The sequence below is a fragment of the Drosophila navojoa genome, chromosome 2 (assembly GCF_054131105.1).
Source record: "Drosophila navojoa isolate 15081-1374.11 chromosome 2, UAZ_NAV_1.0, whole genome shotgun sequence".
Lineage (NCBI taxonomy): Eukaryota > Metazoa > Arthropoda > Insecta > Diptera > Drosophilidae > Drosophila > Drosophila navojoa.
Genome location: NC_142890.1, coordinates 24,982,433 through 25,000,124, shown reverse-complemented (window position 1 = coordinate 25,000,124; position 17,692 = coordinate 24,982,433). Strand labels below are relative to the sequence as shown.

General features: G+C 39.8%; 2 protein-coding genes across 2 annotated transcripts; one reads left to right on the top strand and one right to left on the bottom strand.

Annotated features, from left to right (window-relative positions):
• Positions 1-4,587: 4,587 nt before the first annotated feature.
• hkb (zinc finger transcription factor huckebein) lies at positions 4,588-6,360 on the bottom strand. Its single transcript, XM_018112806.3, has 2 exons — positions 5,326-6,360; positions 4,588-5,251 (listed from the first exon to the last, which is right to left on the bottom strand). Exons 1-2 carry the CDS (start codon positions 5,963-5,965, stop codon positions 5,013-5,015), a joined length of 879 nt encoding a protein of 292 aa, XP_017968295.1. The 5' UTR covers positions 5,966-6,360; the 3' UTR covers positions 4,588-5,012.
• A 4,622-nt stretch (positions 6,361-10,982) lies between these two features.
• Positions 10,983-13,848, top strand: Cyp9f2 (Cytochrome P450 9f2). Its single transcript, XM_018112802.2, has 4 exons — positions 10,983-11,250; positions 12,303-12,819; positions 12,887-13,544; positions 13,607-13,848. Exons 1-4 carry the CDS (start codon positions 11,048-11,050, stop codon positions 13,771-13,773), a joined length of 1,545 nt encoding a protein of 514 aa, XP_017968291.1. The 5' UTR covers positions 10,983-11,047; the 3' UTR covers positions 13,774-13,848.
• The last annotated feature ends 3,844 nt before the right edge of the window (positions 13,849-17,692 follow it).

The following is a 17,692-nucleotide window of genomic DNA, read 5'->3' as shown; positions in this document are numbered from 1 at the left end:
GGGCTGCTTCCTTTGGCCCAATCGAGCCAATTATGTCATCATTAGTTTTGATTAGTTTGTTGGCTCACTGCGATGGGAAAACAGCGCAGACAATGCCGTTTGTTTTGAACTTTGTGGCACTTCCGGCACCACCTACTGTTTACCTTTTTGGCCTGTTGTCCAGCTGGGCGCTGTATGCTGTTGTTTTGGTCGATTTTCGGTTTGAATTGACTGCAATTGCATAATAATGATGAACGTGTTTCTAATTAAGGGTGCATCGGGGCTAGGCATTGGGCCCACAGTACCCCTGCAAGCCGGCATGCTGATATCAACTGCTGACTTGCATATCTGTCTCTGCTATTTGCTCGGGCCAACTATCTCTTAGTGAGTGACTGACTGTGGTTTATCTGGGCAAACAGATTAGGGCTCACCTTGTGCCATGTGCGTGGAATAACCATATAAGTATTTCGGTCCTATGTACTACATACATACATACATATGTACATGTGTGAATGCATATGCATATGTACATATATGCATGCAGCTATCTCTATTCATGCATTGCGCAGAGTTGTGCAAGTCCCGGCGTTAGGATTAGGTTCCAAATTGCATACATTTGCAGTGTAAGATAATGAGGAGATATGGTCATTAGCTGCGGTGAGTCCTCAACACGAGATTAGACAGCAGACAATCGACTTATTAAGAGTGTTTATGCAGATAAACGCATCGTTTAGCGCTTGTCGGGACATACCCACTTTTCCGCCTAGGATTAGCCTAAACACTTGGAAAATACGATTGGAAATCGCCAATGACAGCCGTTGATAAGTAGCTGGAAATGTTGGGCAATGTGTGGATGGCTCTGGAAGCGTGGCCTGTACAAATATAATTAGCGGGAAACTCATATAATCGGAACGAACACAAAATAGAATAGAATAGAATTACCAACCAGCCAGCCACAGCCACAGCCACACACGTTGACCTCCGTGGCATGTTCCAGGCAACTGCGTTGATTGTAGCACTTTACTCGTGTATTCGATACAAATCCATTTCTTTACACGAATTTGTCTTTGCTTTATTTTTATTCCACTTTTTATGGGTTAGTCTGTCGTCCCCTATTTGGATTTGTGAAAGTATTTCCAGCAACCGCAAAACATGCGAGCCAAAGAAAGCCAACAAGAGGGCCAGACAGGCTGTCTCCTATTCCTATGCGCCGTGGTCGATATCGTCCTCGTTGCTGCTTCTGCTGCTGCCCAATAAATTTTCCAATTAAATGGATCCTCTGACACTTTGTATAAAACGTCAGCGCACAGGCACAACGGCTACTACTACTGTCAGTACCCCCTGCCAGCCCCGGGGAGTGTGTGAGTGTGTGTGTCTCTGTGGTTGTGTGCGTGTGCGTGTGCTTATGCATATAGGGGATGAGGGTTGTTCCTTGAGGGGTTGAAACCCATCAACGCACTCTGCTTGGCCAAGAACTGGCGCTGTGAAAGGTAGCAATCGCATCTATACGCTGTTATACCCATCGGGCCGGCGACTCCATTTTATTTTTTTATGCACTGCTCTCTCTCATCTTTTTTTCGCATAGCCCATTCAATTGCTCTGCTATTGTTGCATTGCGAAATTATGGCCCGTATATTTCTCTATTAGGGCACAAAATACATTTCAATTTCTCAGTCTGACGCGCTGTGTGGCCTGGCTAGAAAGTATGCTAGAAGACACAGCGTCTTCAGGTCCACATAGCTGGCAATTCTACGAGCATAGTTGCGGAATTTCTGGACCACCCGATGACTTTTGTTTGGCCTTTTTGTGGTCATGAATGGCATATAGGCTAGTGCCTCCTACATGGCAATTGTCCTTAGGACGTCAGTGGGTTATTGATAGCCAAACTACTTTCTTGTTAGGAAGTGACTCTGTCCGATATTGTTGTGGAACAATACTATCTTGTTTACGTTTATAGTTGAGCAATTATATTTTTTTCCTCGATTTTAATTCCTGGGAAATGCTGGAGGGATTGCAAAGTTCCTTAACGTCTTTATAGACTATATGTGACACACACGATATTTCGTTAAGGTGAAGTACTACAGTTCATTCAATTTGAGAGACCTGCTTGAAAGTTACTCTAACTTCAGGGGAAATTTTTAGATATAATCATTTGAGTTATTAATATAATGAATTGCAACAGAAATTACCGCTTATATGAAAAGTGAATTAAAATTATATACAATATGTTGTCTATTAGAACTTAGAAGAAATAGAAGAACTGGGACACTTACTTATACTTAAACTTATACTTACTTACGTATACATATTTTTCAATTTTATTATTTAACTCTTATTTCTGTTTAAATTATTGTGTGCACGATTTTAGTATATCAGTATGTTGAATGCAATGAAGAAAATATTCTACGAAGTTAAATTTGAGATCTTCCAAGTAAAAACTTGAAGCAAATCAATTTAGTAACCAATTAATATAAATAAGTTCTTTATGATATATATAAACTTATTCATTTCTGGCTAATGTAGCCAAGGTGCCAGCATATTATAATATGGTAATTATTTTAGACTGGTGGATCCTTATAATAGCGGCGCCTTGAAAATCTAAAACTTATATAAATCAATGATGAATTTATGAATATGTATTTTTTCTAACCAGTCCTTCATTTATGCATAAGAAGACGTGTGAAAAATATTGTAATCCTGGGAGGGAGAGAAAGAGAGAGCTCATCTATGATTAGTTATATATATAATCATATATATTTATATAACAATTTGTTCTATTTTCTTATCGATTATACCACTATTGGAAGGACTATTTTGTGTCTCGCTAAAAATTTTAAAATGCTTCAGTTTATATTGGTATTCTTCATGCCGCTCTATGTATCTAACTTTTACTTAGTTTAATGCATATAGCATGATTCATTACTTTTAATGCAGATAACACTAGCTACAGGTCCTATCTACATATACAAATAAATTATATTTCCACTTGTTATACCTATACATTGTATATGTATGTATAAATCTCTCCATATACATCCATATATACATAGATATTTTAGAGTAGCCTATTATTCAATATTTGTGATTGACATCGATAGATGATATGTATTAATGGACTTTATACAAATTTAAAGCATTTTCCCACACTTCAGAGTAAAGAATTCTACCAATGCTCTAATTAATTGGCAGCAATTAAAGGACAATACTTGGCAAACATCGCTGTCAATATCGAAAGACATCAATTCGAAATGCTGACGAAAAGCGTATCATCTTGAGAAATGGGTATTTGAACTAGTTGCCGCTCGTTGGGTTTGGCCAAGTGCTCAAAGTGTGGCCGCTGTGTCTGCTGCAAACAGAATTACAGAAATCAATGGGACATATTATTAGTTAGATCATTGTGCCACTTGTGTTGCAGCAGCACCAACAGCAACAACAACAATAACAACGACGAAGACGTCGCACTGTCTGGCAGAAAATCTTCTCAGGACTGACCAGGAGGCACAGGTAGATAGATGTAGATGCGATGCGGGACCTGCACGCCTCTATCAAGCGACCGTATTGCCATTGTCTGGCTGTCTGTGGAAAAGGTTGAGAGGCAGTGCCCACCGGTCTGCTACGGTTAAGAAAATTGCATCTATTGTGCACACGTAGAAGTCACATTGATATTGTGGACCCGGGGTACATATAAATTCCAAATCGTTGTCAGAGCAGACTTTGTGTCTATCGCACTTACTTGCTCAGGTGGGCCACTCTCCATTGTCCTTATGAATGACGCAAGCTGTCGTGTGAGTAATGGCAAGGATACGTGAACAATTGCAACAGACTCCTCCACAGACTGTGAGAAAACTGTGTGAATCGCTTGTCGTTCGATCTCAAGTCAAGTCAGTTCTAATATATCTACACAGATAGAGCGAACACTACTACAATAGATGGATTGGTTATGGCTGAAAAGTTAGATTTGCTTGTCTAAAGGCTTTCGACTGGGCGTTTGACTTGACCTAAATTAATGGTTATTTTTCTCTAGTTTTCTTTTTGTGATTTTTGTGAATGAATTTTCGCAGATTTTACCCAAATGACTTGGGAATTTCAACCCTTTGATGAGGATGCATCAAATGTGCCGACGAATGCAAACTGCAAATTCGTCTTTGATTTCGCCGGCATGATTCGGATAATTTGCAAAATGATCTGGTTAGTGGGAAGTGACAGTCATTAAGCCATTGCCAAAATGGCCGTGAAATTGTAAATAATTATATGGATAATATATGTGTGTATATGTATGTATGTATTCTCATAGTTATATGGCTTATTGATGAATGAATGAATATTCCATTTACTATTTTCACTCAAGAGAATTTCTCTTCAGTTCTGAATTCTGAGATTATAGATAAAAAGATAAAGTAATTTTTTTTTTTTTTTCAAATGTTTTATGTATTTGTTTTTTCTTTTTCTTTTGTAAACATAAATCGTATAATATAGCTCTGAATATTTAACTAGGCATTTAAATGTAAATCGTATATTGCTATTAACCGCATTCAGCATATAAAAATGTGAAAAATATGCTTATATATGTATATATAAATGTAGATGTCTCTTAAAACTCTTAATCGCTTAGCATAGGAGAAAGGATCACTTAAGGATTTATTTACACAAGTGTGGGTTTTTTACGACGCTTCTACCTCACGTCACGTAGTGGAAATGTAAATATTCATTATAAAATAAATAGCTCAATATTTGCATATATCGTCATGGATATCTATCTGTATCGTCTTTATGATTGTTAGCATAGCATAGATTGGTGCTGAGGTAGTTGGTTTGAGTGCGCCTTGATGCGCCAGGTACGCCTGAGGTAGATGCATAGAGATAGAGTATTGGCCGGCATTGAGTAATTTTTTGTTGTTGTTCTTGTTGCTTGGTTGGTTTGTTGGTAGTTGGTTGTTGCGTTTTTAATGCGTGCAAGCGCTTCACAGATCGCTGAAGCTGTAGCTGTAATAGTAGCTGAGGCTGGGGCTGGGGCTGGAGTGGGGGTCAGCTGCCTAGTAGCCATACAGATATGGATACATGGGCATAAAGATGGCCGGTCCCAGCTGACGCTCTTGCGGCATATGCGTCTTCATGTGCTTCTTGAGGTGGTCACGTCGTCCGAACTTCTTGCCACAGGCGCTGCACGGATACGGACGCAGACCGGAGTGAATGCGCTTGTGCCGGGTCAGCTCCTCGTTGCGTGTGAAGGTCTTGCCGCAGGTTTCTACGTCGCACTTGAATGGTCGTTCGCCTGTAAGCATAGGAAAGAGGGAAAATATAAGTTAGTAAAGCAGGCGGAGGATCTCTCAGTTCAAAGAAAATTACCGGTATGAATGCGGATGTGTCCCTTCAGCTGGCCATTATTTGAGAAGGCCACGTCGCAGTGGGGGCACTTGAATTTCTTTGGGCGCTGCTTGCGGGCATTCAGTGCCTTCAGCTGGGCATCCTCGGCCATGACACGAGCGTACTCCTGCTCCATCAGGCCCAGCGTGAACGGGTCCATGCCAAAGGCAGCTGCGGCTGGGGTATTGGCGGCGGCAGCGGCAGCAGCTGCTGCGGCGGCGTAGTACAAGTCGTTGGCGGGCATGAAAGGCGCTGGCTGCGGCGATAGCTGCTGTGGCGCCACAGCTGAGGTGGCTGGAAATGCTGGCTGGGGCGTGGCATCTAGCAGAGGAGTCGATGTGCGAGTGTAGCTGTTGTTTAGGCCATCCTCATAGCTGGATTTACTGCTGCTGCTGCTGCTCCGGCTGCTGCTGCTCGACGAGGATGAGGAGGACTCGCGGTCGCTATCCTGTCCATAGCAGCAGCTACTGCTGCTGGGCAGCTCCGTTTTGATGGTCACTGTTTCGGGCTCACGTTCACGTTTCACGGCCCTGGCGGGCGCTGCTGGAATCTGGCGTTGCGTATCCCAGGGACGGAACAGGCGCGAGTACGTTTGCGGTGGATGCATGTTAATTGTCGACATAATCGTTGTTTCTTATTCTTATATGAAAATTCACTGTTTCACTTGGGCGGAGGAACACTTGGCGTGCAATTGCGTAGGCGGAGCGGTGTGTGTGCGTTGCAAGATCTCAACTCGAACTGAGCTCTCTCAGTCGAGCGGCACACAATTTAAAGAGATTTTTTTCAATGAGCGTTAAGGTCCTGGCAGTATAGGCCTACCTAGCGGCCTACCTACGCACGCACACGCACACACACACACACATTGAGAGCATCCGTTGCCTGCTTCATTCATTGATTTGCTGCCTATCTGTCTGTGTGAGCGAGAGGCACGCTTCGGGGTTGTTTTTTCGCACCGCACAACAATGGCCGCTCACGCAGACTCAAATACATAGCTACGCACACACACACACACGTACACATACACAGAGAGAAACACATGCTGTATATAATGTACTCACGTACTCTCATGTTCGCTTTGCTTAGTTTTCATGCCAGCAAATCTAATCGGCTCTCGCAATGGCAGCTTCCTTGACTTTCGCTTTTAATGTGTATATTCCCAGCGATGCGCTACTATTTATTAAGGACATACGTACGCACATACATATATATAAATATATATATTTATCTGTATGTATATGCATGAGAAGAAGTATCTGTTTGCCTCTCTCCTTATTTTTTTGTTCTTTTGTAACTCCCAACGGGGTGGAAGTTTAAGCGAAGCATTCATGATTATGAATTTTACGCTTACCTCCCGACAAACCCCCTTATACGCAATTTGATAAAAGTTGTTGTCTTTGAGGCACAAACTGGGCTGGGCTCTGGCCCCCCGGCCCGTCGTGAGTCGAACAAAGCTGAGCCGTAACTTGGTTATCTGTGGGCTCTGGCTGGGTTGATTCGGGCTTGCCCGAAAAATCAAGGGGCTTTCGCTGCTGCTGCTGCTGCTGCTGCCCTTTTGTGGTGGCAATTTATTATTGAATTAAGTGCTTCTTTCTGGGGGTTGGTCCCGTCTTCTGCTTTCCGTTTTGTGGCAACTGTTGTGCTTTAAATATGCAAAATGTGTATCGGGCGCGGTGCGCGTCTATATGTTATATGCTCAGATTTGTAAACGGAGCAAATTGTGGCTTCAATATTCACAGCACATTCCTGGGGGTTTGACTTAAGGTTTGAGCATGTAAAACGGTACAGTTGCTTTAAGTTTATCTCTATGGCTTGGGAGCTGCTCCAGGGGATGACATGGATATATTGTTGGGCACTTTATGGCCACTGGTGGGCGTTTGCTCCCAGCCCCAAGTAGATAAGCACGAAAGTAGATATATTAAGAGATATCGGGTGTTGGTAAGAATAATGTTTTGTAATAGTTTTCAAGAATGGACGAGATAATTGTATGGGCTCATATGTATGTATAAGTATAATATATGAGAAAATGTACAGTTGGGTATTGGAAAAGCGTGGTGAAATAAAAATGAAGATAGAAAAATATTTATTTTCTGAGTAAAATATAAATGATAATCACCCTTGGAGAATGTATGGGAAATTTTGTGTATATATTGAAAATATAATTGTGTTTTCAAAAGGAAAATTTTATCTAAGGTTAAGCAACTTAGTTCAGTATTAACAAAATTTGTAAATAAGTTTTCTAACTATTAGAATGGAATAACCTGAAATTATCTGTAGGTCATTTACTATTAAAATCTTTAAAATTGTTAAGCAGAAAAGTTTTCAGTTTGTCCTTGCATTTTCATAGAGAATCAGTAAAAATTGATGCGATCATTAATCGACAGTCCAGTTGTTTTATCCGCGATTCTTACGAACGTTGGCTTCATCGTTGAAGCCGCGTCTTCACTTGTCCCACATAAGCCTACCGCTGCGTCATTAGAAACAAAAGGGAAATCATTAGGATTAAGTGCAACTGCTTTGTTCCTCTCAACGCTAATGAATGCAACGGGTGCATTTTGGCTGGGCTGCGCTGCGCTGCATTGCATCGGGTTGGGTAGGGTTTTAGGGCTGGCGGCATAGGTGATTTTTAGTACCTGCAATAAAATGTAAATGCGCCATGGAGATTCATTCACGAGTCGCGTTAGCAGAGCCATGCCGGAGATCGGACTCATTCATAAATGCGCTGTGGCAGGAAACTGAAGCGGGTGATCCTGGGTCAGGTAGTTGTAGGTGGGCTGCCGGGCGCGGTGCGGCAGGACCATAAAAAATCCATGAGCTTATTTGTGTAGGCTGGCACTTAGGCAAGCAGCCGCCTTGGATTGGCAACGGGCTTTGGACTTTCCCAGCATGTTTGTCAAATAACGAGCGCGGGATTTTCCACGCATTCGTCGTTCGCATCGGTATCGGCAGCGGCGTCGGCGTCGGCGTCGGCGTCGGCATCGGCGTCATAAAGTAGCACCTACCTAGAACAATGCAATGCTCATAAATGTGCATTGAAGATTTTTATAGTGTAATTAAATATGGCACATTTCCAGCCAGGAGCCGTTTCATTCATGGAATATATCGGCGACGCTCTCTTATCGCTACCTGGCCGTAATTAGAGCAAACAATAAGGATATGGCGTCATATTCAAATTTTGATTAATGAGGAAATTTCAGCAGTTCACGCGAGCAAGCAGCATATGGATATGTGCTAGGCGCCTCATTAGACGGCGTCGTTCTGTTGTGGTCAGGGGAAAACACATCCTAACCAAACTGCAAATGCAACTTATGCTAACGTGCTTATCGTCGCATTCCGTCAAAGACAGATAAGCCAAGCATAGATCTAGCTCTGGCCCCGATGGATCGCGCATTTCGCTTAAGACTTACTTTCGTAATCACAATCCGCTCATAGATCAGACTACATCCGGCTCTGTTGGATTAGGGACCAGTGCGATAGGTATTTGAGCGCCTAGAACAGCTTGAATTGATCGTCTCAAGTAATGGACTAGGTGTGATCTTGATACATAGATTAATCGTAATCGGGTTCAACAAGAGATTAGCGTGTGATTCATGCGAGTGTATTAGCGTATATTAGGGGGTTTGGGTTTCTAGAAGCCAGAGACTATGCTAAATAACTAGCGACTAGAGTAGTTTTTCATATGGAAACTAGATTTACACAGCTTGTCGTTAGCGGTTATATTTAAAAGAGATCCAGTACGTCTTGAATTTATCAATTGATAAATGCATTGGCATAGATACCTAGAAAAATGGTAGTTGATTCAATTAACTTTTTTTTAATATTGGTTAAAAAATTTTGTATCTTTTTAAATAGCAACTAGAAATATATGAATATCTTCCAGAGCTTACCAAAATCTTATGCATATAATTCTGTTTCAAAAACATTAGCATTTAGACTACTTTACATATGCTATAGGGTGTCTGCCTCTCGAGCAATTGGATTAATAACATTGTTTACTCTCATGCACTCAGTAAGAGTCAAGTTCACAGTCCGTGTAACTGGTTTATTAACAGATAAAATGTATTTATGCGTATACATATATACACATGCACACACATACATACATATTTGTTGATAGTCGACTCGCCATCTAACCATATGTAAACAAGTGTATATGTGTATGTATGTACATATATGAGCTTTCGAAATGTTTGAGCAATTTCTAACTGTTGTCCGGCGATAGGCCAAAGCTTAATCAAAAGCTTTCATGCAATAACTCGCGATGCTTGATTGAGCAGCTGTTTTCTGTAAAACACGATCCACAGACTGGAGTAGTTTCGGTTTGCATCGTTGATGAAGAATGATGTATTAGTTATCAGACTGATAGATAGCCTCTTAAACTTGTTGCTGAAATATTTGAGTTGACGTCAGACTTCCTTAGGCAATAATACAATATCACACCTTCACACCTATATACATTCCGTATTGCATCAAATTTTGACACTTTGAGCTTTGACTGTTAGTTAGTTTTTTCCCGTTTATGTTTGAGGAATTTACATTTTTTTATTTCGAGCCTTAAAAGAAGTTTTCGCATGATTTGAACAATATACATTTAGACAAAATTTGTTGAGGTTTCAAGTTTGCCTTTATATTCTATTTTAAGAGAGTATATAATCCTATAATGATTTACAATATATGTATAAGCTATATATTGATTTCAAATTGATAAGATGAGTCTGTGGAGAGCTCTAACCCAAATAGGTAATTGCAGATAGTCCTAGAAGATAATCGGGACTGCCGTCCGATATAACAATATAAATATATAATCTTAAATTATATTGGTTTTAATTGTTATATCGTCATCTAATGAAATCCACAAAAGCTAAAGATATCTTCTAGCCAGGTTATTCCAATTACTGTGATATGGTTTAGTAGCACGCTTATGGATCAATGACTTTTCAAGTAATAATGCAATAAATTATATTCATATGAAAGATGTTGAAAATGATCTAGTATCTGACTGTGCGGGCACTGTAACGTAATGACAATCTGAGTGATAATCAATTCTATAATATGTGTATCATATACATTTGTTATATAAAGCTGTTCCATCAAGTTTGTAGTACCTGATTGCATGAATAATGGCAACAGTTTCGCATATATTCCTTCGTCAGACTTTTTGAAGTACCTACACTTCATTGGGTAAGCAACGAGCTAATCGTAAACCAGTTTTTGATAATGGTAAGATTTTTTTAAAATGAATCATGTTCAATTAAAAATAATAATTTATAAAAAAGAAACCGAATTTTCAGAGATATTTTTAAAATAGGGTATCTAATAGCACAGCATCCTCATCTGAGGCGGCAAATCTATTTGTTTACTCTCGTTAACCACACCTACGCTCAGTGTTGGTTGATTGGCGGTCAAGTTCACAGTCAAAATAACAGTAACAAAGCTGCATGATTAGATGGGTACACACACACATATCTGAGTTTTCCTCATACTCACACATACATGTGCACACATATTTAATTAATTCATCAAGTGCCAACGCAATTTCATCATTTGTATGGCTGTAAGACAAAGCTTTGTTGAGCTAAAGCTCCCACTTGACTCGCCCAACGGAGTGAAACTAAATAAGGTAATTTCAGTGCGCTTCGAGTTGCGTTGTTTAGTTTTAAATTTGATGTTCGCTCGATCAGATGGTGTAGATCGGTAGCTTGTCAAGATGTTAGTAGAGTTATTGGCGCTCGTTGTTGTCCTCCTGCTGGTGGTCTACCGCTGGTCGACGCTGCACTATAATTTCTTCAAGGATCGTGGCATTCCATATGATAAGCCATATCCATTTTTTGGCAGCATGTTCAAAATGTTTTTGCGCAAGAAATCAATGTTTGATCTAATTGTCGATCTGTACCACAAGGGTGATGGCAAGTAAGTACATCGAACATTTTCAAATGATATCAACATGCTAACTGCGTATTACATTATAAAAGTTCAGTGCTTAAAGCTCGATCGATAGATATGTATTTTTATAATGACATAAGTGAGCATCACTTCCAGAACATACATATGTATAGGATTATTAGAGTGCCTGATACACAGCTGTATCAAAAATCTGAACTTATATGCTTTATTAACAGCTTGAGTTCAATTATGATATCAATAATCTATATACAAGACTAGAAAATATATACATATATAATTAATTGTATGTATATTTATTTGATAGCCGATATCCAAAATGCGTATTATTTCCTTATCCATTGTAAATTGCAAAAGCTGCACTTCTGCTGGAATGATGTAATGCATTCTACTCAGAATGTGTACAGTGCTTACCATATGTGTGCACATGGATACATATGAGCTGCCTTTTGACTACAAATTATTTGATTGAATGCAATTAGAATTTACATTTATTTTATAGCTGTGTCGGGTGGGGCACATATGAGGGCAAAAAACTATTGATTATTTATTAATTCATTTATTGATTAATTTAATTTGTAAAACTTACATTCCCCCCCTCGTCGACAAACTCAGTGTTTACTAAAATATTTGTAGACTAATAAAATTTTTAGAATCCATTTGCTGGGTGCTGAAGATAGCTACCAAAATCTTATCTATAGACCCGTAAATATACTCACTATATGTATATACAGACAACAATAACTCTTGACCATATCAAGAATTACTTTTATCGCAATTATGATAGCTGATATACATATACACAAATACAAGTATAGGTAAAAGACATGTTTGATAGCTTTTATCAGTTAATCAAGAACAATTGAAAATTCCTATAGAAGGTAAAATATTTTATGCGTCTTCGTGTTAAATGTGTCACACGCGTTCACAGCTCTGAGTCACTTAGAATAATATATATTCGGCTCCCAGCTATACAGATAAGAGTTTTTGCCTTGCCAATTGTCAGCTCACTTATCGGTCAAGGCCCCCTTGAATAATTCGCAATTTATTTCTATTTATAGGGTTTTAGGTGTATTTGAGCAGCGCAAGCCGCTGCTGATGATACGCGACCCGGATCTAGTTAAGCAGATCACTATCAAGGATTTCGATCACTTTATCAATCATCGGAATATCTTTGGCGTAGACAACGATGATCCTCATGACATGGACAATCTCTTCGGTAGCTCCTTGTTCTCCATGCGCGATGCGCGCTGGAAGGACATGCGCAGCACTCTGAGTCCTGCCTTCACGGGCAGCAAAATGCGTCAAATGTTCCAGCTGATGGATATTGTGGCCAAAGAGGCAGTTGACTGCCTGAAGCGCGATGATATTCCAGAGAATGGACTTGAGCTGGACATGAAGGACTACTGCACCCGATTCACAAACGATGTCATTGCCTCCACAGCATTTGGGCTGCAGGTGAACTCATTCAAAGAACGGGAGAACAAGTTCTATTTGATGGGAAAGAAGCTGACCACCTTCACGGCGCTGATGAACCTCAAGTTTTTGCTATTCCAAACTGCGCAGAAACTGTTTAAGGTAGAGGATCCCTAATCTTAATATTGCTGAATTGGCTCACAAATTATGTTTATACTTTCCCTTGTAGACTCTGAAAATCTCACTCTTTGATAAGAAAAGCACAGACTATTTTGTGCGTCTGGTGCTGGACGCCATGAAGTACCGTCAGGAGAATAACATTATACGCCCGGATATGATCAACATGCTGATGGAGGCACGCGGCCTACTCAACTCAGACAAGCCCAAATCAGGCGCAGTTCGGGATTGGAGCGATCGTGACATCGTTGCTCAATGCTTTGTTTTCTTCTTTGCGGGCTTTGAGACATCGGCGGTACTCATGTGCTTCACGGCCCATGAGCTGTTGGAGAACGAGGATGTGCAGGAGAAGCTCTACGAAGAGGTGGCCCAGGTCGACAGTGATTTGGAGGGCGGACAGCTGACATACGAGGCTATAATGGGCATGAAGTATATGGATCAGGTGGTTTCGGAGGTTCTGCGAAAGTGGCCGGCGGCCATCGCCATTGATCGCGAGTGCAACAAGGACATCACATACGAGGTCGATGGCAAAAGTATTGAGATCAAAAAAGGAGATGCTATTTGGTTGCCCACCTGCGGCTTTCATCGTGATGCCAAGTATTTTGAGAACCCGAATAAATTTGACCCAGATCGTTTCAGCGAGGAGAACAAGGACAAAATTCAGCCATTTACGTATTATCCTTTTGGCGTAGGGCCACGCAATTGCATAGGTGAGTGACGGACTCAAAGATCTGTGATTGGTTAATATTGTTTTAAAATAATTTTTCTCTAGGCTCTCGATTCGCATTACTTGAGGCCAAAGCTGTGATCTACTATATGCTGCGCGACTTCCGCATTGTGCCAGCCAAGCAAACCTGCATTCCGCTGGTCCTTAACACATCCGGATTTCAATTGGCGCCCAAAACTGGATTTTGGGTGAAACTTATTCCGCGTAAATAAGTCGATCAAATTGTAAATTTAAATAATTGTAAAAATATTTAATTTTTATAAAGCTGTATTCATGTTGGAATTGTTTATGGAACTTAGTTTTATTATTTACTGTAAAAGGAATGAAAAGAAGGATTCTTGTAGAATTTTCAATTGAATCCGTATAAATAGGAAACAAGTATTTCAAACAAGTATACAGAAAAACTTAGCTAAGATATAAAATAGGCTGTTTTAAATAAAGTCTAGTTAGTCAGCTTAAGCTCTTAGTTATTCAAATATTTTTTTTTTATAAAAGTCGAAGGCTTCAAGTTGTTTTAAAGATACTTAATTGTTTTCACATTTACTATAACTCGTGATTTAATCTAACTGGGATAGAGGACCGTTTGGCCCAAAAATTCGCAACGCACCGACATTAATTATACAAAGTCCACGGCTGGAATTGGCCGGGAGGCATGGGAAGGCGCTTGGCGGGGCGTTACGAGAGCAGCTGGATACTTGGATGAGCTGGCCAAGTTATGGGTGTGAATGGCGGCTGGAAGAGGCAGCGCTCACGACGGAAAACCGCACTTTAACGCGAGGACATAAATCAAATTAGTTTTTCAAGCGAATGCACTCGACTAATTCGAGCGGTGAGCGCGCCAAGGTACAGCGCGCGGATGCTGTTCATTTTAGCACAAACAGAATACACAATGGTCGTGCGGTTCTGTGCCAGCCAACAACAAAAGGATACTACACCCCAAGTTTCACACACACATACTATAGAAACGCACACGCGCTCACACACACACACACACACACACTATACACAGATATCGATTAATATTTATCCCGTGACACAACGCCACAAAAACCGCGGCGGCCGTTGGTCCATTAAAGGACACATAGAAAGAGCAACCAACCCCAGGCCGAGGGCCACGCAGCGAGCATTCCTTCTGCGCCCTTGGACAATGGCAGACGACAGCCAACACGCGCGTTTAACTCGCATCCACTTCAAATATGATCAATGCTGGTTAGTTTTCCTACTAAAAACGAGCGTCTGCCTCGATATCCTTGGCGCACGACCCTTCTCTCTGTTTGGGGCATGCCACAGGCAGTAGTCAGCTGTGAGCGCTCTCTCTCACTCGCACTTACATGTATACGCGTGTGTGTGTGTGAGTGTGAGCAGCTGCCTTGCACGAGCAATGGCGTTTGTGCTCGCCCCGCCTACCGCGCGCGTTTCCTACGCGTTTTCTCATCTTTTTTGTCGTAGTCGGCTTTGCGGGCCCAGCTTAGGGCGAAAACATTTCCAAAGTCAAAACAGTTGTGAAAATCGTCGAGAAAAATTTCATTTTCGTTACAGTTGCAATCGTTGAAAATGCACTTAACCTCAAATCCAATAATCCGCTTGTAATTCAGTTCATTCAAATGCGCTTCGACTGCCGATGCCCAAAGTCCAGCGATCGCATCGCATTGTGTCTGCATGTCCTGCAGCGTTTTTCAATTTGAATACCTATGCGGGCTAGAATACATCTACCTTGTATATATGTATGTCTGTCTGGGTGTGTAAAGTGTTGACCCCGGCGGGTAATCGTTCTATTATTAATGAACATTTGCCTTCAAACAATGCCACAGTGGCATATCGACTACTGACCTTACCTGCCCAAAATAAGTTCAATGTCACTTCGAGGCATATGCAAATCAAGCGGGTCAATGGAATAAATACATTGGAATAAATATATATAAATGAATATATTTACAGTAAGAGTATATGAATATATATTATATATTATTAGTGATTTTTTTCCTATTAAATAAAACGAAAAGGAGCTCTATTTTAAACATAGATGAGTTATTAGCACGTGCTATTTGCTTCTCATTTTTCAGGAAATAAATTAAATGGTTTATATGTACATAAATGCATATTCTCAATATAATATAGCTCGTAAATATCATATAAATGAATTATTATGTTTAAATAAAGTTACTACAACATTATTAATTTAATTTATTATTTATTTTTATTTACTTGATTAGTACCATTCCTCATGATTTTCGTATTTAAACATAAATTTGTCATTACCATGAGCTAACAGAAATACATGTATTTTGTATATAATTTCATTTATTTACTCATTATTATATTATATATTATTATTATTATATATTATTATTATTATATTATTTTCTTTTAATTTAAAATAAAATAAATAGCTACAATTCATCATAAAATTATATAAATTAATTTATAAAATTATATAATTTTAATTTAAAATAAAATAAATAGCTGAAATTCATCACAAATATTATTTAAATATATAATATTATATAAATTAATTTATATAATTTTAAATTAAAATAAAATAAATAGCTAAAATTCATCACAAATATTATATAAATTAATATAAATGATATACTAAATTTTACACCAAATATATATCCATATGTATATAAATTGTATATATGATTTATATGGCATATATGTATATTTTCACTAAGAATTCGACTCATAAATATCATATAAATTAATATAAATGATGTACCAAATTATACATAAAATATATGTATTTGTGTCCATAAGTATATAAATATATGTATATGATTGTAGTAAAGTTTCTCATAGATCTACATATGTATGTATTCAGATCTCACATCTCTATCAGCTCATACAATATATTTATTTTCGGGCCAACTTTCTTCAATTTGCCGTGTGACACGCTTTAAGGCTTATAACAGATTTGGAAGAGGAAATCGTCTTAGGATTCGTAAGATTTGTGCAAGCGAGCGCAAATAATGCGTGCAAATCTGTAACAATCGTCAGCAGCGGCGGCACGCTCTCTTGGCCCAAAAGCCTACCCATTGACCGGGCCGTGCCTTGATCCGCCTAACACAAGCGGCGGCAGTGTCTCGCTGCCGTCCTGTTGTGAGACGGGCCAAAGACATAAGTGGCTCGGCTCGCCCATGGCTAGTACCAAAGTCAAATGCAAATTGAAATGTTGAAAAAATGGGACAATGCTCTGGCAGAATTCTGCAGAATGCTCACAATGCGTGCTACCGAGGATTGGCAAATGTTGCTGGCAAAAGCCTTTTCACACATATCAATGCAATGCGGCCGGACATTGTTGGCCAATTCAATGCATGCTGCTGTTTGAGGCAACCGGTAGGAGATTGCAATTGGCCCGAGCTCAATTGAGTCTGGGTCCCTGACTCCTACGGTGCAATTATGATGGAAAGGTGCTAATAATAACCGATAAATTCATGTTTACCTAACAGCCCAGGGTTCTGGTCAGCTGTCAAGTGTCTGTTTCAATGTGTGCGTGTGCTCTGTGTGTCTCTGTGTGATGAATGAATGAATGCATGAATCGTCAACTGGCATGAATGATGATGAGCTGCATCGGAGAGCTGCTGCTGCCGTTGTAGTAGGTGTCTGAGTTAGGTACACGCAATGCCGCCTCAATGCCGCAACCTTGCCAATCTCTCTGCCCACGGGCACCAAGGGCACTGCAATTGTTGAGTTCACTAAATATTGCGGGGGGAAATCGCAATAGACTTGATTGATCGCCAATATGTTCCACTCGTGCTATTTTCTATAACAATAATACGCTTCGAATTTTCACAAAAAATCAATGATTTTTTTAATAAAAAAAAGAAGTAATACGCAGTTCCAATAATGGGTTCATGCCAATTCTTTGATTGATGACTATCATACAATTGTGCTACGATAAAAACTTGATCTATATATGTGTACATAGAATTCTATATAAATTTATTTAGAGATCTATATACATCTATATATGTCCGTATATGCTTATGTCTGTATCGCAGAAGTGACACTCGATCGCATCACACTTGGCTGTATCTCTGGTCTTATGTAAAATGTTGTGAAACCGCAAAAACTACTATAAATTGACATCATAAATTAAAATTACTTCCACCCTTCTTCACATAGGCGCTC